At 36.9% G+C, this 23,123-nt stretch overlaps 1 protein-coding gene and 1 long non-coding RNA gene across 2 annotated transcripts; one reads left to right on the plus strand and one right to left on the minus strand.

Annotated features, from left to right (window-relative positions):
* Window positions 1–1,261: 1,261 nt before the first annotated feature.
* On the minus strand, window positions 1,262–3,587 carry LOC127621983 (uncharacterized). The gene is made up of 4 exons (XR_007967934.1): window positions 3,410–3,587; window positions 2,258–3,003; window positions 1,865–1,931; window positions 1,262–1,749 (listed from the first exon to the last, which is right to left on the minus strand). It is a non-coding gene; the product is annotated as an uncharacterized LOC127621983 (long non-coding RNA).
* A 10,129-nt stretch (window positions 3,588–13,716) lies between these two features.
* On the plus strand, window positions 13,717–22,000 carry LOC127621975 (uncharacterized). The gene is made up of 4 exons (XM_052095821.1): window positions 13,717–13,836; window positions 15,548–15,900; window positions 16,439–16,641; window positions 18,826–22,000. Exons 2-4 carry the CDS (start codon window positions 15,570–15,572, stop codon window positions 18,931–18,933), a joined length of 642 nt encoding a protein of 213 aa, XP_051951781.1. The 5' UTR covers window positions 13,717–13,836; window positions 15,548–15,569; the 3' UTR covers window positions 18,934–22,000.
* The last annotated feature ends 1,123 nt before the right edge of the window (window positions 22,001–23,123 follow it).

Here is a 23,123-nt window from a genome sequence, read left to right on the forward strand (position 1 = left end):
CCTTCTGGTAACTACAGTGCAGACATATAATAAACACTGAGTAATAAAACATTGTTACAACATAACTATCCATTATTCAAATTAATTCTATTCAGAGTCAACACAACATTCAGTCTGTCCTTTGCACTTCTATAACTGTCTGGTTTGGTGCAGCTACGAAAGCGGATATCAGACGACTACTGAGGACAGTTCGTACTGTTGAGAGGATTATTGGTTGCCCCCTGCCCTCCCTTCAAGAACTATACACTTTCAGAGTGAGGAAAAAGTCTAGAGAAATCACTCTGGACCCCACTCACCCAGCACACTAACTTTTTGAACTGTTGCCTTCTGGCTGATGCTTCAGAGCTCTGAGCACCAGAACCGTCAGACACAAGAACAGTTTTTCCCTCAGGCTATCCACTTGATGAACAGATTAAACTCCCCCATTGAGCAATAATTATGTGCAATTAACAGTTATCTTTTTATATCTATCGAATACATCATCCAAACTCTTCTGCAATTACATGCCCTTGCAATGTATATAACAGATTTGTATTTGCACTACGTATGTATGTATGTGTGTGTGTGTGTGTGTGTATATATATATGTATGTTTTGTATTATTGTGTATTCTATATATACTTTATTTTCCATCCAATTTGTATTCTTTTTCTATTTCTATTTATTTATTGACTATTTTTTTCTTATTGTATTCTTGTATTGTATTGTTGTGCACTGGATGCTCATATTACTAAGACAAATTCCTTGTATGTGTATGCATACCTGGCAATAAAGCTGATTCTGAATAGAATGAATTTGAATAATGGACAGTTATGTTGTAACAATGTTTTCTTACTTAATGTTTACCTAATGTCTATTATATGTCTGCACTGTAGGTACCAGAAGGAACAATATTTTTTTTTCACTGCCCTGCAATGTGTTTCAATGAACCATATTGATTTTGTACCTCAAAGTGGTGGTGGTGTGGACTAAAGCACATAACTGGTAATCAGAAGGTCGCTGGTTCGATCCCCACAGCCACCACCATTGTGTCCTTGAGCAAGGCACTTAACTCCAGGTTGCTCCGGGGGGTTTCCCTGCAGGGCCGTGCAGAGACCTTTGGAGGGGCAGGTGCTCAAAGTATAAAAGGGGCACATGGAACAAGGCTTTAAATAGCACGGTGCTCAAAATATCAATACAGTAATATATCGTGACACATTCCTTGCTGATTCGCCTATCGATACGGATGATTCTGTATTGATACGGCAGCAAATGCTGTGATGCAGTTTTGGAAAAGAAACAGAACAGAAAAGACAATTTTAAGTTTAAAAGTTAAAAAAATATTTTCTGTCCAGAATAATTAGAAACTGAAGTGTCTTAAGTTGTACCAACCTGATGGCTTTTTCTTCTCTGTTATACAGAATAATTAAGAACAGCCGTTATAGTAAAAACTATAGTAAACGTTATAGTAAAATCAACGTGGCCCATGTTTCGTACAGTAGAGTATAGTTTTATTTAATGCCATGTCAGCATTTGTGGCTATTTTGATGGCAAAAACTGAATTACAAAAATACAAGAGTTCCATTAATATAATAAAAACAAAAACAAAGCAAACAGAAAAAATACAGCAATTTTATTTTACAGCAAATACAACAGATTTTTTACATTAATGTGATACCTGTTCTGGTAAAATCTTACTAAATTCCTTGAGTGAGTATGCTGCCTTTGCTGTTGTTGTTGCTGCTGCTAATACTGGAGTTGATCTGAGAGACTGTAGACATTAAAACAACAAACACATAGGAGATATATTAGCTGATTAAACAATTGTTATGTTACCATGACAAGATGTAAAGATTGCTGAGAGTGTTTGGAACTGGCTCACTGACCTGCCAAGGCTGACTGCTCCATGAAAATAAGAGGGAGATGCTCACAGAGGCTGCTGCACACCAAGAGCTGCAGGTAGAGAAAATAAGATACCAGATTCAAAAAAGTAAAATTATCTGAGGAAAAAAAAACATTCATGGGGGATAGGATGATGGTGGCCATGGCAGGGGTGAGAGTGAGACACAAACATCTATATAGACAGAGGTGTGTGTGCTTGTCTGTCTACAGTACACAATACTGTGATCATGATTTCAAGTTGCATTGTGACTCTGAGATGTAGTTGGATTTTGATTGATTATGTCTAATCAAAAATATAAATAAAGAAACTAAAATGTGTATGTGCGTGTTCATTCTGTTGGCACCTACTAAAAATCACAGTGTAGCATTAATCTTACCAATAAGTGGAGGATGAGTTGTTGTAGGCTTTTATAACAGAAATTTCCTGTTGGCCATGTCCCTAAAAATGTTAATGACATTATTGTCATTTATTGGAATGTCCTTCTCAATGGCCAACAGAAGAAGGTCAGACAATCTCTGCTCTTTGCAAAGGCTGCGAAGTTTGGTTTTCACAAGCTTCAGTTTTGAGAAGGAATGTTCCACAGTTGCTGTGGACACCGGAAGTGTGCTATATGTCTTCAGCAGCAGAGTCATGTTGGGGAAAACTAGATGTGCATTGTTTTCCTTGACCACTGACAGAATAGAAGACACATTGGCTGGTGGTGGGCATGAGTATGACGTATGGAAGACCTTCAATTCTGTCTGCAATTTGTCTTCATCTTCAATATTGTAGAACTGGCACAGTTTCTTCACAGCTTGGAGTGCTGCTGTTGGAATGCTAGCTGTTTTCCAGTTCTCTGGGACTGTCAGGCAATGGAAGGCATGCAATATTTCCCATTTGAAATTATCTCCTCCTTTAAAGCATCTCTGAAGCTCTTGTATCATTGTGTCCACAAAAACGTAATACACTTTAACACGGTAGTACTCCAGCAAAGTTGGGAAAGCATGGTCAGTCGTAGCTGATGTGGCAGCAAACTTGAACTTCTCTGGCACTTTCCTCCTCCTAGCTTGACCAGAGACATTGATATTTTTACATGTATTTCCACAGAGATATTATTGAGTTTCCAGGCTATAGTGGTCTTTGCTGTTGTAGAAAGAAAATATTTTTGTCATTTAAAATATAATTATATTTGAATCCTGTTCTGAATTGTTTTATTTTTATAATGATAATTCAGAGAATGAGAAAATCAGTATAAGCCTTATCAGTGTTGTTGTGATAATTATTTTTAAGGCACTCTACATTTTTTAAAATAAATACTGAAATAATAATAATAATTTAGTCAAAAGGCATAAAAAGACAAGACCCCTCGATGCCTTTGAGTGAAACTTTTCTCCCTCAAACAGCAAGCTAACGTAACGTTACTTCTACAGGCTACACACAGCAATATATACAACATATCTGCATGCTCTCTTCACGTCGTTCTTGTAAAATAATAATAATAAGTAAATAAACATCAAAATCACTTCACTGGGAATGAATCCCCACTTACCAGCTGCCGCGGTCGCGGTGTTGAACATATCTTCCGGTAATTAAAAAATGCGCGTGCTGCGGCCGTGCGGCGTGAGGAATAGTCCCGGTCGGATGAGGTCGTCGTCAGGTGAAAGGTCATCATCTGGATCATTTTATTTAAGGCTAAATTATTAATCATACATTTTACTAATATTTAGATTTGGCATAGGCAGGCATTCACAAAAGGGCCTTTAATAAATAAAAAAAATGAGAGGAATTTTTTCTTTGACAAAAGGGCACTTTGGGCACTAAGGGGCAAAGGGGCAAAGGGGCAGGTGCTCAAGTCTAATTAGCACTTGGTTCCCTCGTGATTTTCCTATGCTTTTTTTTTTTTTACAATAGGGGTTTTGAACTTATGAGTAAAATAAGGCCTGTGGTAAACATAACTTGACGATACTTGGACGTTTTATTCAACAACATAAATTACACGCTGTCATACCTCAAACGTACATTTTGAAGTCGTATTGAATTATATACTACTTTTTTTTTTTTTTTTTTTTAAACACGGTGGCTTCAAAATTCACGTTTGAGGTATGACTGTGTGTTATTTATGCTATAGAACAAAACGTCCAAGTATCGTCAAGTAATGTTTACCACATACCTTATTTTACTCACAATTTTATTTATAAGAAAATCCTGAGGGAACCAATGGCGAATTAGACTTCCGGGTTCGCCTACAAATTGACGTCACGGTTCGAATGTAACAAACATTATTTAACCCACACAAGAAATGTAATTGAGAAGTTTAAGTTGGTCAGGTAATACTTTAATAATACTGTTTAATTGTTGCTCGATAGCCAATATGATAAATATTAATTTTTGTTGATTAACTACTGCTAATGATTGCACTTAGAAATTATTTAATTAGATCTTAAATTACATTATGGTTACAGTTTTGGCATTAAATATGGCTGATATCCCTGCAGAAAGTTTTAGGCTACTAAATTTAATGTAATACCATACATGTGTCAATCATCCAGTAGCATCCAAAGTTCAAGGTGTACTAAGGTGTACTAAGGTTTACCCGGTGGAACGCTGGTGGCACAACATGTACTAGTACTATTGCATGCTAGTAGGGAACACTACTGTCTTTACATTTGTATGGATGCCTATGACACAACACACAAGGAGCTGAAAACTGCTTATCTCACACCTCAGGAATGTATGGGACTTTCTGTTCTATTTTTAGAGCTAAGTTAACTTTGTGGTAATAAGGTGGTGGGACTTCTGTCCTTTCAATGAACACACATGCTGGTTTAGAGGCTGCAGGTGGCTCAGCACAGGAGATCCCCGGAGACCCTATTGGATGCCAGGCTACAGTTTGCTGACATCACCAGTCATGTCTTTCATATGGGCCTTGGCTAAGGATGGAAGAGTTTTCTTTGATCTGGTGTGATTGACATCATCTGTGGGATTTCCACATTGTTGTCACATACACACACTTATTAGTGTAATATAAATCATTGTATGTTGTATATAAAATGCCAGATTAGTGCAGAAAATGCAATGTTGGCTGACTCTTAACCCCTTGCAGAATGGAAAAAGATGAATTGATGACACTTGTCTTTTTGATTTTTCAAGTTGTATCAAACACTGAGGAAATTGAGGCTTAAGCTGCTACAGCGTTTTTAATTGTAAGATATAAGTAGAAATTAAGGAATAATAAATATAAAATTCGACATGTGTACTTCAATGTAAACATGTAAAAATGTATGCTCTAGCATATATGCCAATATTATTTATTGTCGTTCGTAATCTGTATAATGCATCATCATCTATCAATCCTGAAGTAGAAAACCTTGTCTTATTTATTCGCTAATTTGAGTACAGTTCCTAGAGAAATAAAATAAGTTATTTTTATGTAACCGTTTGAAGCTGCAATGTGCTTGAATAATGAATGAGCCTGCACATTATGTTTGGTAACTTCTTGCATTGTGAAGTCTGAAGTTCGTTTTCTACACAAAATTACTTGATTTTTACCTTCATCGTGTTTTGTGCACCAAGTGTTGAGGTCTGCGTGCACAATCCTGTGCTTCATAACTATTATCAGTAATGCAAGGTGCATGCATAAACCTTCCCCGTGGAAGTCTTCAACGTGTCATGGTTAATGATGAAAAGTTTTTATAAGGAAAGTAAAAAAGTGTACAGTAAATGTTATTTAAATGTACTGTATTAACTGAAATGTTTATGTTAAATTTACTCACACTAGGAAAACTGTGTGCAAAAAACTTGCAAATTAAAAATGCAATAAATCTTACTAGTCATTGTTTTCTGTGTAGCAAATCAAAGCTGATTCAATCAGTTGGCTAATTAGTGAGTTCTCATATCATCTTGAAGTTGCACAGATGTCTAAAATGATCCAAGCACAAACTCCTTGCCTGCTATTCAACAACTTTAGCATTTCCAATAAAATAATTATCCATCTGAAAATGACTTAAGCACATAAATTGTATATTCTAAATATCAGTTTGACAAATTATTCTTTTCACAGGTGCACTGCACACCTGAGGCTGACTATAAAAATGTTTCTTGGAATATGCCAAGCAGAGATTTTCTCACAACATCTTCCAAATATACAGACTCAAATGTCTGACTGAATATTTGTTGCCACAACCAATTAAAGCCAATGTGGTTTATGGATTAAAAGAGTTTAAAGCAGCCTGTTGTATCAACCCATTTGAAAATAATCCAGTATTTTACTCCTCATATTACTGATTGTCTTCATCCCATTCCCTGAAGCAGTGAGATCAGTTTCTTTGGCAGTGCCTTGGGATTCAAATTTGACACATTCACCCTTAAATGCATAGGTTTTTCGCCAAATATTATTACATACTCTGGTCTTTAGTGACACAGCATGTACAGCGATAAGCCACAACGTTAAAACCGCCTGCTTAATATTATGTAGTCCCCTTCGTGCCACCAGAACAGCGCCAACCCGCATCTCAGAATAGCATTCTGAGATAATATTCTTCTCATCACAATTATACGGAGTGGTTATCTTATCATTTCAAACCAGTCTGGCCATTCTCTGTTGACCTCTCTCATCAACAAGGCATTTCCATCCACAGAACTGCCACTCACTGGATGTTTTTTGTTTTTGGCCCCATTCAGATTTATTCAAGCGTCTGTTGTGTGTTAAAATCCCAGGAGATCAGCAGTTACAGAAATACTCAAACCAGCCCGTCTGGCACCAACAATCATGCCATGGTCGAAATCAATGAGATCACGTTTTTTCCCCATTTTGATGGTTGATGTGAACATTAACTGAAGCTCCTGCCCCATATATGCATGATTTTATGCACTGCTGCCACACGATTGGCTGATTAGATAATCGCATGGATGATTGTTGGTGCCAGACGGGCTGTTTTGAGTATTTCTGTAACTGCTGATCTCCTGGGATTTTCACACACAGTCTCTAGAGTTTAACAAATTGTCACAAATGACAATAGCCAAATCATACTGTTCATGTGTTACACTTGCTATAGTTTACATCCACGTTGATTCCTCTCAAATAGCAATGTCAAATGTAAATAAAGTAAATCACTAAAACATCAGCGCCACCTTAGTAAGAAATAGCATGTATAATGATGAATGTTATATGGTAGTCATCAGTATGAATATAGTACTCATTTGTCTTGAGTACAATGGGGGGCCTTGAAGTAAAAATGGTTGAGAGTCTTGGTCTTGTCTGAAGCATGATGTCATGCAATCTTAAAGCTAAGAAAAACTTCACTGCTGTGATCAAAGTTTAAACATCTAACAACACAAGTGAACATAAGGCCTGAGGGATTAACTGCACCTCCTTATATATATACCTGTACATATATTAGGAGGTGCAGTGAAAAAAGTAAATCTTATATATATATATATATATATATATATATATATATATATATATATATATATATATATATATATATTACATTTACTTTAAAATGTACATTTATTTTAAAATTCAATTTATTCTTAAAACTTTCAGACAGTTTCTTGAAGGGATTTTAGACACAAACAAAATCCTAAATTTCTAGGGTGAATAAATATCTGGGGAAGACCAATGTGAACCACCAAATGTACATTTGGAAGAAAGATGCCCAACAGAAGCACAAATTATCAGCACTGAATCTTAGCCAATACTGTTGTGTTCATATAAATATGTGAGAACAAACATTTAAAAGAACTCATGGACTTACGCTTACAATACTTGCACTACACTCATAAGAAGTACTTTTACCTAGAGATATTACAAGTGGAAAAAGTGTGTAATCATTGGTTAATTAATGCTTGTTTGTCAAACAAAATACTTCTTACTAAGAGGGAAACGGCAGCAACAACATCATGTTTGGCCAGCATTCAGATGATTGACACAAGTCTAACCACACCCTAGTTTAGCAATTGTGGTTTGTTACTAGGAGTCCATGTTGTTGCTCAGCCAATCAGAATGAAGAGAACTTGACCTTCTGTTGTGGGTGTATCCCTCCAGGGCAAGAGAGAGCACCCACAAAACATATGAATGACTTGGAGATCGTAATGAGTAGCCAATAGGCACTGAACAGCAGGTCTGACCAATCAGAGCTGGTTTCTGTTCTGCCAGACAGTTACCAAGTCACTGTTACTGCCTGAGTTAGCTAGGGCTGTCTGCCATTGGCTGAAAGTGGAGACAACACAGTGCCTCACTGGCTGAATAACCACACACCGTTGCCAGGGGGCAGCACCAATCACAGTGAGGCAGCAGTCAGCTGTTTGGTTTCTAGGCAGGATTTACATTCTGAGATGTTTTGGCGGGAGAATGGGAAGGAGGGGATAGGGAGGGGGGCTCTAGTATGAAGTGGAGCATGTGATGTGTTTATGTCTGTGTGTTTAGCTCTTCCTCTTGTAGGATCTTTCTGATGCAACATGCAGTTGTGAGGGAGGTGTCTCTTGGGCATGTTATGTTTTTATTTATTTTTTACGGGTCTTTACTATGAAACAAGAACCAATGATGTAGCTGTTGCCACGGAGGGAGTGCCAGCATTTGTTTTGCCTGCTCTCTCATCTCCTGTACCTCCCCATCCACAGTTACCGTAGAAACAGAGTCACTTTGAGTCTATTTCCATCCTCTTCCTCTAGTCGGTGATTTGTCTGTCCCTCATCTGCTTCTGAAACCATCCCAACTCTACACTATCCAGCAAACTGAAATCCCTGCCAACACAGTGTTGGCATTAACTGACTAATGAAGTTAGGATGCAGCCTGTACAGAATCAGACAGGCACACTTATTTTCTCGAACAAAATCAATTCTCCCTGACAACCGTCTTTGCTGCTAAATATTTTTAAATTCCTTACTCAGTATATTTTTTCTTATTCCCAAGGAACATTATTGAAACATCCTTGACATGGTAATAAGCAAAACATTAAGTCTTATTTACAGAGACATGTATGTTACAACAAGAAAAAAAAACTATTTGCCAATGGGGTAAGAAAAATGAACTTAATTTAAAGGAAAAACTTTTATTTTTCTTATCTCATTGCCATTTTTCTTTTCTAGTTTTCAAGCATAAACCTCACTCGATTTTGTTAGATATCTCTGAAAATGACACTTAATATCTTCTGTCATTTGGTTTCTTAATAAAAATGTTACTGGAAAAACAAGACATGAAATTGTTTTTGCAGTACATGTGGCAATTAGAGTTTTCTAGTGCACTAACTTTAAATTGGTCATTGCAATCTCATGGTTGAGAACCGCAGCATAAAGTGTTCAGGAATGCTGAGCCCAATGGGAGTCATAAACGATGATGTCATCGTAAGCCAGTGAGAAGAGGAAGATTGCAATATTCAGGCGAATCACTGCCCATTTATAACAAGTGCACTAGAATTCTGCCTTATGTAAATACACACAAATAACAAATGGGTTTTTGTACATTTATCACAACATCCCCACATATTCCTCTGTCCAGTCAACATAACTAATAACTGTAAATGGCCAATCTTCATCATTGTATCTGTCCATTACCAAACAACAAGCTTTCCCTAGAAAGGAGTTATCGATTAGTTTAAGTTAGAATTTAGTTTACACTTCACCCTTTGGACATGTTTTTCTTATGAAAAAAATGAACACTAAACATAAACAACATCTAGATTCAAAAATGACAACCACAAAAAACAAACTATTGCACTTGCACGTAGAAACATATATTCCAAGTCTTCTGAAGTGATACAATCTCTTTAAATAATGACAGAATTTACTTTATGGGGATCTATAACAGCTTCATCAAAGTCTTTCTAGCAAGTCTGTCCACTGGTGCCATTCATGAAAGTGCAGCTCCCATCTACTTGAATGGGGAATCTCCAAAGTGGTTGGTCACGATCAAAGAACATTTTTAAAATCAGCAGTAAAATCTGACAACACTGGTATCATAAATTGTGCTTCATTACCTCAGATTAAGCTTAAAAACGAAATTTGACCAGCTTGTATAGCTAATGACCTTAAAGAATGACCCTCACTACTGTACTACCATAATATTTAGGAGGGAGTTGGCTAATGTCTGGCTGAATGCATATATTTTCCAATACACCAATAAATCATAGAGAAATCATACTGAAATAGTATTAGCTTTCTACCAAGTAGACAGTTTGACCTGAAAAGATCAGAGTGAAACATTAATATAGGATCCATATAATTTCATTGAGGATGTGTGGTTTATACACTAGGGAGATGTATATTTAGTTCTTAATTTCCCTATAGAGGCTTTAGATCTAGATCTCTAATCAAACTCTGCAGTCTCTGACACAGTGGGAAGTATTGGGCCTCATTAATAGACTGTTGCACAAACTGCCTAGGAAAAAATGCAGAATGTGCATTTCTAGGGGAAGATGCACACTGTTTATTTATTTATTCTTCCAGAGGGAAAGAGGCAGCCCACACTTCCTTGACTAACCTTGATAGAGGTCTGCAACCCAACCCGGGCCCGACGGGACCTTAAAATCCGATGGGTTACGGGCTGGGTTCGGGCTAGTTTTTCAAGTAGGACTTGGGGTTCTGGTCAGGTTTGTAATTAATGGAGAAAAAACAACACTTTTTTTTAGCGCAGTTGTCATAAAGATTCAATGTTCTGAACAAGTTCAGGCTGTAAAGAGGGGACTGCATTGCTTAATATTATTCCAGATTGTTCTGCACCAAGCATCGTTTCAGCCCATAAACTGTAAGCCAATGCTTTTTCCGTTCTGCTCTAGTGTACTGAGGGGCTGCCACGCCTTGTTAAAACTATATGTTTACTGTTTCAATACTGTTACAAATGTTGCCTATATACTAACATAAAATATAACCTATTGCAACAGTACTTGCTAGGAGAAGAAATTCTAAAGATAGATAGTGATTTCGGGTTCAGGCTTATAATCTGATTCATTTTCAGGCCTGTGCAACTACTTGAGTGAGTTTCTTTCCATATCTACCAAGACAAGATGTTGCCTCTTGACTTTGCTCATGTCTATGTATGGATGAATCTCCGTAAAGCACCTTTTTTGTAATAACTAAGTCCTACAGAAATATAACATATCAACATTTTTTAAATTAGAAATAAAACTGGATAAGCAGTAGACTTCAACTATGTTTTGGTCTGCTTTAATGAGGCTTTTAAGAGAAATAATTACTTTCCAATTTTAAATGGATAAAATCTAGTTTAGCTGCATAATGTGGCCAAAATACGGGCAATCAGCCTTTTTAACAACGTATTAAAAATATAACAGCAAAATAACATGTTTGAGGAAATCAATACAGTACTGCTGCGCATGCAATATAATAAATTCCTCATAACATTACTGTAAATAGATGCAAGGAAATATCATACTTCACAATGTAAATATTAAAATGATGGCACTGTTGGTTACATTCTGAATGCTGAATCCAGGTCTACTATCAATGTTAGTCAAAGGGAGATTTTCAAATTTTAATCTTAGTTTTCTTAAAAGCATAGCGTTCACAGAAAACAAAAGTAAACATCCCACCTAAGGTTGAAAATGAAAGGAATATGGAATGGAGTCTGTAAGTAGCCAGATCGGGTAAAATTAAAAGGGCTGTATGTTTTCTAATGGCTAAAGGCATATCTCCAAATCCTGCGCTCGTGAGACACCAGCCAATCTGACATCAAAGGACCTACACATGAAAGACAATGAGCGTTTCTGATTGGCTAAAATAAGGAGGGGCTGCTCCACTGCCTATTTTTGTTGTTTACGTCCAAGAGCTGACAAGACAGGTTTCTTACCACACCCATTTCAGTCATATATGAATTGTTGTTGGTAGGCCTACCTTTTATGCATGGCATTCAAACAAATTGTTTACAGTAACTTTAATTGCAAAAAATGTATAATTATGGTAAGGGATTTAGAATAGACCGCAAAAGAAAAATAAACTGTGCTGTGTTGCAAACACTGACATATAGTTCTCATAACTGTTGGTATGTTAATCTAGCAGACATCAAAAGATGCATTCGAATCTGTTTATTTCTTTCCGATAATACAGTAAACTGCAAACAGAGCTGTTTCAATGTTTTACCTGTAATTTAATACCAAGAAAAATGTTAAATGTTTCGTTCTTTAACAGAGATTGATGGGCTCAACACACAAACCCTAAACGTGATCGAACTAGGGCCAGACGACCTTTGATTTGGCCCACCTTGCATTGATGCAGCTCTTCGTTTTTAATTAATCTATTTGTTTTAACATTTTTTGTTTTATTTTTGCATTACAAAAACTATAGCTTCTTTGAAAAGTGTATAAGTAAAAGACCTTTAGGAGTGGTGATGGTGTAGTGGTTTAAAGAACATAACTGGTAATCAGGTAATCAGAAGGTCGCTGGTTCGATCCCCACAGCCACCACCATTGTGTCCTTGAGCAAGGCACTTACCTCCAGGTTGCTCCGGGGGGATTGTCCCTGTAATAAGGGCTCTGTAAGTCGCTTTGGATAAAAGCGTCTGTCTTTTAACAAGACATATTTAATTTCGGATGACTGTAGGCAGTGTTCCACGAGTCCACCTAATTACCTGTCAATTCTTGACACTACTGCAGTTCCATTTTATGATGTGGCTTGTTGAGCACGTTACCGCAGAGACCTAGCGCGTGTGGAGGATTCACGCTATTCTCCGCGGCATTCAAGTATTTGATATCACAACAGGAAAACAGTTTTAATGTAAGATAAATGTAGGCTAAATGCATTAACTACGCAAAAACATTCTACAGCATTGTTTAATTAAATAAACCTAATTTGGCAGTCCCAATAAATGGTAATCCTGAGTGAAATCCAGGACAATGTATAGCCTAAGTCTATGATAAGAAATATCTTTAATATCTTCTTTGTCACAAAACAATATCCTAATTGATAGTATTACGTCATGCCATTGTATCTTCATCTCTGCACAGAACTACCATGTGTTCAGTGTGAGGAAATGCACTGTTCTTAAAGAGACAGTAACCATGTTTTAAGAGATGCTTATATTTAGTTGTTTAGAAGACATTTTATTCAAAGTGACTAACAAATGAGATAGAGACACAACATATGTAACCGGTCTTACTCGACCCTCTCTGAGCGGGATTTGAACCGGCGTCTCTGGCATGGGAGGCAGTGCTAGGGGCTGTACCCTTTAGCCTCCTCATTAGCACGCCTCTTGAGGCCAGGGGTGTGAGGTTCACACTGCACAGCTATCATATACCAGCTAGCTCCCGTTACACTCCCCCCTCTAAACCTCACTTCCATCCGGTCACGGAACCACTGTAACCGGTCCAACTCGACCTGCTCAGAACGGGATTCAAACCGGAATCTCCAGCATGGGAGGCTGGCATGTTAATGAGGAGGCTAAAGGCAACTTTCAAAACTAGCATCGACTGATGCTAGTGCGCCTCTTGAGGCTAGGGGAGTTAAGTTTACACACTGCAGAGCTTTCACGAACAGCTGGCTCCCATTACACATACATACAAAATATATTGAAATCAATTATGTATTGGACACTTGATGATTTTAATGTTAGAGTTCTGTGTTTTGCATTATTAATATTTAATTTTAAAATAATGCAGTTTGATATATGCAACGTTTAGTTTGTCCTACTGCCCTCAATCAAGTTTGACTTTTGGCCCTTCATAGAAAAAAGTTTGGACAGCTCTGCCCTAAACTGAACTTCTCCCTCGGGCATCAACAGCACACAATGCCCCACCCCGCCCCTTTTGAATAAATTACCTTCTCATATGATGTCAGCACAGATGGGCGTGCCTATCGCTGTGCTCGTGTCCAATACAAACAACCCGAGCTAAGGCGCAGAATGAAACCGGAGCGAGTCTGTGTTAGTAAATACGAGCGTGTTCAAGCGTGAAGACGGAATAAAACAACACTGACACAATAAACGGAATAAAAACAGCACTCGGCAGACACATTCGCGCACTGGCGGTGAGTGTCTACAGTTTCTGTCATTATTTGCGTCTTCAATATTTGATTGTCTCTCAGTTGGGATTGATTTGTGCTTTTATACAGTAGAAATAACAAGAATTGAAATTACACTATTTCTCTGTCAGCATAATATTAAGTTTGCTGATGATCTATCAAAGAAGAATAAATATAATCATCATGCACAGAAACATTATCAGTGTCAGTTTCATCACAAACTTCAAATAAGCTATTCTGATTCCCATATTAATATTCTGATTGTCTGTCTGAACTTTATTGAACTGTAAACGTAACGTACATATCAGTTACATTCAAATGATGTATGTGTTTTTAGTGGGAGTATTACTATATGGAATATTTTATTTTGCTTTAAAAAATGTCTTTTTAACATTTGCCTATAATTCCTCAAATCTGTCTTGACAGATTTACACACACACACACACACACACACACACACACACACACACGCACGCACGCACGCACACACGCACACACACACGTAGTGTTTCCATGCTTTATGGGGACTTTCCATAGACAATGGTTTTTATACTGTACAAACTTTATATTCTATCCCCTAAACCTAACCCTACCCCTAAACCTAACCCTCACAGAAAACTTTCTGCATTTTTACATTTTCCAAAAACATAATTTAGTATGATTTATAAGCTGTTTTCCTCATGGGGACCGACAAAATGTCCCCACAAGGTCAAAAATGTCGGGTTTTACTTTCCTTATGGGGACATTTGGTCCCCACAAAGTGATAAATACATGCTCACACACAAACATAATATATATATATATATATATATATATATATATATATATATATATATATATAGTCATAAACTGTTAAATAGTAATGTTGCATATCTCAAGCACTATAAACATGTTACACGTCTATGCATGCCTGAAAACTCTTGTTCATACAATCTCTCGGTTTCACTAAATTCACCATCCTCTGTAACTGCACCATCATATGAAACCATTCTCATTGTAAAGCATCTATGCTACTTTACATTGCAACTCTCGTCAGACCAGACAGACGCTGGTTTGTTTGTTTTGATGGGGCTGTTTTAAATTGTACCAAATTTCTGGGAAATATCAGCCACCGCAGACAGAACACTTGAGCACAGGCCAGAAACTTCCCCTTATTTGTATGTGACTCCTTTAAAATGTTGTCGTTTCACGTGTTGGTGGTTTAGATTGCATCCTGCCTGTTTTAGTCATCTCACGGTACTTTGATTTCAGAAGTTGCACTTTCATGCTGATCTACTGTCCCATCTTACTGTAAATAGTCCTTTGAAGCAAACAAAAATATATATAATGATAACAATTTTTTTAGATCAGCCACATTATTAACTGTTCAGGCTTACAAAGATACAGTGCAAGCACTATCAGGTCATGTGTTCCAGGACTGTGCTGATACGATGTTATGATTTTAAGTGGGTTCGGGGCAATTTCTTTTTGACATTCTGGGAATATTTTAGAACTGAATAAGCATAACTAGAAAAATGAAGATGGACTTGGGAAACTTCCATGACTTTTTAAGATTTAACTAATTTCCATGACTTTTCCACACCTAGAAACAAGTTTAATTGTTGTTGGACCAAATCTAGAAAATCTGAATCTAGAAAAAATAATCATAATTTTGCATTATCATTTTTTATAATCCAGACTGATAGGACACCACATGATGATCTGTTCTGTATTTCAGGGCAGTTTCGGTGACTCCTCTGATGGAGGATGAGGAGGACGAACACCTTCTTCTCTGCTGTGAAACGCCATTAAGAAACAAGAGCCCAGAGAACAGAGACGCCTCGCGTCGACAGTCAACTAACCGACACGGACATTTTGAAAACAGATCAACTCAAACTGCGACCTCTGTCCAGAACTCAGGGAGAGCTGGAGATATGGCACCATTCCAGAGGTCTGTAGCGGAGACATCATCAACTCCCTGTGGAAATGTGAATGCCAGGAGTGCATTCAGGGCTAATTGTGGAACTGGGGGCCTTGCGTCAATTACTGCAGCCCCAGGGGCTCCTGAAGAGCCAAGAGCACTTTTTCATGGTAGGGAAATACACTGCGCATCAAATACATGCTTGTGAGATTATAATATGGTTTCTTTGGACTACTAAATTAAATTGAAAGGTGAACTGCATTATTTGTGCACCCCTAGTGTCAACAAATGGAATTGCAAAAACAATTGCTGTTTTCAAATAGTTTTCCCATCTGCTATTGGTCAGACAAACAGATAGTCCTGCCCATAACTCGTGCCATTGGTTGAGCCAGTGTTGCTCTGTCGCGCTAGTCGGAATGCTCTTAAAAACAGAGCAATGTTTTTAATGTGCCACTGGGGCAAAGTGTTTACACTTATCAAGGCAATCAACCTACGACTGGCTTATTTGTAGTTGTCTGTGCATATTAAGTATTTTAAAATCATAAAATTGTAAACTTCACCTTTAAATTTCTTGCGCAGCTAAATTAAAAAGTCTTAATTATCATCCAGAAAACTGCCTTTAGCAATATTAGACAAATTGTTGCTTTTTGTTTAAGCAATTACAAAGTTCAAATGTTAATCATATATAAATGATTTTAAATTTATAAGGAAATGCTGGTTTTCGTGCCCACTTCCCTGCCCTGTTTGAACACGACCCGGATGGCGCACCAAACACAGAACGCAGAGCGGTGGATGAAATGAGGCAAGAAGAGAAAGAAGATGAATGCGTGGAGGGAATTAGCGTGGAAATTCAGATTGGACGTAAATTACGAGAAATGGGTGATCAGTTTCAGCAGGATCATCTTCAGCTGGTAAGAGTTATTTCAGATTAGTTTATTTCCCTAATGCAAAACTGAACTCTTGGCAAGTGAATCAGATGGGGTAAAGAGGTTGGTTTAGACTGCAGTGGTTATTGTCACGATGTGAAATTACATCATCGTGTGCTGTTATTTGAACTGCACATGCAAATGCTCAGAGGGACCGATGACATCATTATTGGTTTACTCTTCTCAACGCTCTGTTTACTCACATGTTCTTTTAGATTTTTTAAGTTAACTTAACAAAAGGTCTGTGAAAATACATTTGCCAGTATCTATAACAGTATATTAGACGTATAAACGGATATCTGTATAAATCGCTAGATGCGTTTATAAAGCAACTTGATTTATAACTAGTTTGAAACTGAAAAATAAATAGTCGCAATGAACGTGAATGGTGACTGATGCTAACATTCTGCCTAACATCTTTAGTGTTCCATTAAATAAAATTTGAAAAGTTTTTGAACAACTTGAGGATGAGAAACTAATGACAGAATTTTCATTTTTGGGTTAACTGTCCTTTTAATTACCGTAGGATTAATGTAGATCTGTCAAGGATTTTCAAACTATGCAAGCTGAATTTAGTGTCAGCCCTGGCCGGCTGAAGTTTGTGTGTGAGAGCTGATAGAGGATGTGAAGTGTGTGTTTATACTTCAGGCTAAATTTAGACTCTGACTCAGACTCCACGTCACCTGGCATGTGACCATGATTTCAAAGGTAGGCCAAAATAACAACATTTGTTTCAATAGTAGTGTAATATATGCTGAGCACGTGTAACTGAGATGGTTTCATTGATGTGCAGACTGAAAATTTCCATGTGACTTTTATAGTTTATATAAGTTCAGATACGATCAAATGTAACTTCTGCTCAAGGATGAAACTGAATACTTACTTGAATAATTAAAAATCTTAGAAGATAACAATCTAATTAGGAATTGTACTGTGTCAGAATTGCAAGGTAATCTAACTGAATACTTTGATTACTAATTTAAACCTCATGTCATAAATGCCACGCTGCTAAAAGAGCAGTTGCTGATGCAATACACTGCTATACTGAACTACAACACTTGCCCACAACCCAGCTGTCTCGAGTATTGATTGGACCCTTTAGCTGCCATCAGGAACAGTTAAAGGAAAGGGGAGGGGTTTTGAAGTGAAACTTGAGTGCACAGCACTATCTAGTGGCAGATAATCGCTACTAAAATAAAAGGGTTGAAAACTGTCAACATGAAAAAACACAATATGAAATGACTTTATTAATACATGTTCTTGGTCTTATTGTGGACACATCATCAGTGTATGTTATTCAAAATGGGAAAAGAAAAGTTTGTCTTCGTAATGTTTTGTCGAAATGTTATTACTTACTAGTTTTTTTTTTTTTTTTAGCAGAAATGGGCTACTAATATTAAAATGAATGGGAGAAATTGGAACGGGCAACGGTTGTAGAAAGTCCTGCCTTACAGGTAAAATAACGAATAATATTTTAGCTACACATCGCCTGTCAATCAACTTGAGAATGCGCATGCGCATTAATTCGACAAGCCGGTAAAATAGCGTTTTTTTTTTTTAACGTAATCTGAAGTAAAGAAGCACATTTTGCGATCCCAGTGTTATCAGATTTTAATGCTCATTTGAAATATGTTCTTTGATCGTAATCTTGACTTACTGTTTTGGATATTTCTGACTTTCCCATTCAAGAAACTAGGATATGCTCTTGCATACTGAGAGCGTTCCAAAGATGGCCACCAGTGGACTGATGTCACTAAGCATACTTAGCGAGTAGGGAGTAAAAGTATCGCAAAATATATATTTAGGCATTGTTTTAGGCAACTGTTGTAGGTAATACAGCTTTTCCATCCTTTCCAACAGTTAACGCAGCAATTTAATGCCTGTTATAGTTAAAGTAATAAAGGCTACAGAAATAAATTCTGGTCAAGTTCTGCCCCAAAATGCCTACTTTTAATAAACTAATCAATTCCCAACAGAGAAAATCAAGTCAATCCCTACATTTTCTTTATTGTTGCACATTCGGTTTCACTCTTGAGTCACCTTAGAGAAGTAAAATACATTTCAAATGCTTTTAACATTGACCTTAAACTCCAACATCTAACAAGGGAGTTTTGATCAATTTGGAAATGTCACTGTATATTTACATATCTGTTTTTTTTTTCCCTACAGTTTACTCAACACCACAGGGGCCAGTTGGGTTGGTTCCACCTAGTGACTTCACTGTACAACTTCCTATTTCCACAAGGAGGGCCCCTAAATGCAAGAGCCCAGAGATGAGGGGGCCACAGCACCGGTTCAGGACACAAATGAGTTTCACGCAGCACTGCCAGCTATGGACTTTGCACAGATATGGATTATATGGCTCAAAAACAGTTTAAATAAGAAGCGAGTTGCTGCTGGCTGGAGACTTCCCTCCTTTTTCAAAGAAGCCATTCTCAAAATGGAGCATTGAAGAAAATTAGATCGATTCTGCAGGTTGCATATCAATATTTAGATATTCATATTTCTGCCTTATATTTCCCCAGCACATCGTCACGTATGAGCAAATCTCAGCGCAGTGGATGCCTTAATGAAACTCTCAGAAGAAAGAAGATCTGCTTTAACAGGCAATGAGCTTTGAGAGTACCGACGAGGTCCACAGTAATGTGTGTGTTTGAGTATTTGTGCTGAAATTACTACACATAATGCACTCTTGAGCTGTTTGATTCCAGTCAACGTGGCGGTTATCACTGTTATTGGGACAGAGTTGAAGCACTTTCCTCATCAACGGAGGCCTGTTGTCGTTATCAAGGCGTTTGGTCATCCATACGCATGCTTCGTAAAGGACTGATGCACAGAACTTAAAACAATGACATATTTGTTGAAATACAGACAAAAACTTGAAGATCGGGTTTTACTATAATCAATATTGAGCCATTTCTTAAAGTGTTTGCGTTAAAGAGAAATATGAATTTTCTGATATAAACATGTTGGATTTGCAGAAGATAATGTTTTCTTGTTAAGAGAGAATGTTACACAAATTATTCAATTCACAGCTGAAAAACTTTTGAAATATCAATTTGCCCTAATGCATTTCTTGTTCTCTTAAAGGCCCCATGAAATCCCTTGACGAGAATTTCATTCTAAGACTCAAAGTCCATGAGTGCAAGATGAGTCAATCAATATTTTCGCAGAAAAGAAATGCTGTAATTTCTGCGTTTAATGTGTACACCTACTGAAAGTTTATTATAAGTCAACCTTTAGGAGTACACTAGCTTCTAAATGATGTCGAAGCCATACAAATTCCAAACTTGACTGTATTTCTGTCTCATATTACAAACCTTTGATATCAATATAAATGACTTAATGAAAATTGCTAATATAATTTCTCTCAGGCACTGAGATATTAGTTTAATCTTTTACAGTTTAACCCAAGCGATAAATGCAATCACAAATATCTGTCAAATCTGCAAAGATTACAAGTTATTTTTTCCTTTAATGACAACCTAAAGTTGTATATGTTTGTATATAGCAATCGCTGATTATTACAAAGAGGATTTTATAAATGTAAAGGTCTTAGAGGGAAAGTGTCCTCGTACAGAAGGCATAAATATGCTTATCTGATGAGGACGATAATGAACTCTGATGTAGATTTCAGAGCACTCAGTGAGATGGCCCAGTGACTGGCACATGATCTGGTGTTGATGTTAATATTTTAGTTTGTATATGATTAATGATAAACTGGGAGACTATTTATTTTCCATATATATCTTTAACACATATGTTAAAGGTTACTTATTATAAACATGAGATTACTAACACTTTAAGTTACTAAAATATATATTAAATTCCTAGTTTCTTAAAGGTGAAGCGTGTAATTTCTGGGTCTCTATAGCAACCCCAAACGGAATGGCCAAAATAAGTACATAGGTAAAATTTGTCAGACAAATGTTGATGTTAGCTTGACAAAGCTCTATCTGAAAGTTTGAAACAAATTTTGAAATACTGAAGCTTGATGGTTATACAAACATTACAATAGGCGAAATGGCCAGCTAGCTAGCTAAATTATCAGACAGACAGTCAACATCGATTATCAGATAAACCAATAGATAGATAGATAGGGAGCAACTTAAAGCAGATCAAAGGCCTATTGTTTACATTTGAAATTTTTGACATTCCGTTGATTCGTTTGAACATTCCGTCAATGTAAGTCTTTGGGATGTTTCCGATATTTGATTGTCTGCTGTTCGACAGCCGTAAGTCCGATCAGTTAGAAAAGACAGAGCACACTATGCCAGAACAGTCTGAAGGTCTGTACCAAGTTTGGTGGATGTAGCTTGAAAGTTCTAGGATGACTTAATGTTAGAAATTTGTCAAGCCAACATCATGATTGACACTTCCCCTGACTAACATTGATCAGATAAACAGATAGTCCTGCCCTAAACACACCACCGGTTGAGCCCATGTTACTTTGTCAGGCTGGTCGGGTAGATCCACAGTGTTTACACACTTCACCTTTAAATGCTTTCTTTGTGGTACAATCAAATGAGGTGCCTGTACTTTGCAGTTTACAACTTTATATAGTTTGCTTGTGCATTATCAACATAAAGAGAAGTTTATGACATTTTAATGTTGTCTATCATTCCAGCATAATGCGAAACCTTCAAATCATGTCTTAATTTCCTCTGCAACTATTTCAAGACCATGTTGTTTCCTGAAAACACATTCCACAGAGGTGAATTCCAGTGCTGTGACATTATTGTCCTGTTGTTCTTTTGACAGGTGTGCCTGTTATGCTTGTGTATTGGTGACATTGACACTTGCAGACAATCAAACAGCTGAAGGTGCCTTAGAACAGCAGGCCAACAAAGATTTCATATAACCATTACACTGGGCTTCGGTTATCATGAGTAGGCCTACTCAAATAGATCCAAATTTTGCAAATACAAAAATACCTCCAGCTAAAAAACAGGGAGCTTGAACAGACTATCAAAGATTTACGTGCCAACAGAACAGTTCTTTTGCAGGAAAAAAGCTGCTGCTGCCTCTTTATCTGAAATGCCCTTTCAAATGCACTTGTCTCATAAAAATGTGTCAAAGGAGTAAAAACACGGAGCTGTTTTTATTTTTATTTGGAGTGTGTACGGGACATTCCTGCTGGTTCTTTTTTAATCTTGCTATTTAAAATAATTTGATAAATGCACAATTATCATAGTAAATGCTGTTATAAATATGTAATTTCTTTTCCATAAATGCTGTTATACAAGTGCTGACACTTTTCTGCAATGTTCACTGCATTAAAATATTTATGGATACTCATTTGAGAGCATGATTCTTGATTTTTTATTTCGGACTGTTTTTTATTATAATACAAATTAAAAATGCAATATTTTTTTTACTGAGAGCCATAGTCTACATGCACACACAAAGGATTTTTGCTGCTTGTTTAATTCACTAAATAAAAATGAGCTGGGAATACTTTTTGTGGTGTTAATGTAGCATTAATGAAACTGGGCAGGGGATTCTATTTCCCAGCTTGCTTTGCACAGGACTTGATAGAGTGAGTAAATGTTAAAATTAAGAGTTATATTATGTGTTTTTGCGCTACTTGTTAGGGTTTAATGTTTTGTTATGTTAAGATTTAGAAAGGTTTCTGTTCTGTTGGAGTTTTGGGGATTTTTATGGTGAAGAGTGGAACTTGAGCTAAAGATGAGGACAGGTAGATGTTACACATTAAATTGATTGCTCACTTTGTTGAGCAAATTCTAAGATAACCATTGCATAAATACTAAACAACACTCTGTAGTGCTTCCAACCAGCATGTATTTAGCATGCAAATACTCACTTTCACTAGTTAGTACCTAAAGAAATGTATTTCAGTTACATTGACACATCTAATTTTGTTGGGTTACCCAATTCAACTAGGTTCTTTCCACATAAAGTGTTTGTGTTGAGATTACCTAGTAATTTTAAGTTAGGAAAACTCATTTCAAACAAGTGGAACCACTTCCCACGATTGAATCATGTTCTGCTAAAGAGCTGAACACAATTATAGAACAATTTGATTTCATTGCATTCTATCCAATTGAAATGGTAAAACTATACGTTTACTAAATCCATTTGAGTTGGGACTACATAACTTATTTTTATGAAACTGGGCAGGGGACTTCCATTTCCCACCATGCTTTGCTTGGGATAGGATGGGGTGAACAAATGTTAAAATGAAGTGTTATTTTATGCATTTTTGAGAAAAAGTAGAATAGGAGATTTAATGTTTTGCTCTACTGGTATTTAAAAAGAGTGTCTGTTAGGCAGGAGTTTTGGGGGTTACCATTGTGGTAAAGATAAGCACCTGTGCTTAGGTTGAGGATGAACTTCCATGTTCAAGTGATGCTTGATTTACAGTAAGTGCAGTTTAGCTCTATTAGCAGTTGCTATGAAATTAACAGTGCAACAGTTTCACTGTCCTAACAATTGCTTAACTGGCA

Source organism: Xyrauchen texanus, chromosome 28, assembly GCF_025860055.1.
Source record: "Xyrauchen texanus isolate HMW12.3.18 chromosome 28, RBS_HiC_50CHRs, whole genome shotgun sequence".
NCBI classification, from domain to species: Eukaryota; Metazoa; Chordata; class Actinopteri; order Cypriniformes; family Catostomidae; genus Xyrauchen; species Xyrauchen texanus.

Coding starts and splice junctions, on each gene's coding strand:
- LOC127621975 (XM_052095821.1), top strand. CDS start 15,570: ATGGAGGATGAGGAGGACGAACACCTTCTTCTCTGCTGTGAAACGCCA. Junction 15,901..16,438: donor GCCAAGAGCACTTTTTCATG/GTAGGGAAATAC, acceptor TAAATTTATAAG/GAAATGCTGGTTTTCGTGCC. Junction 16,642..18,825: donor AGCAGGATCATCTTCAGCTG/GTAAGAGTTATT, acceptor TTTTCCCTACAG/TTTACTCAACACCACAGGGG.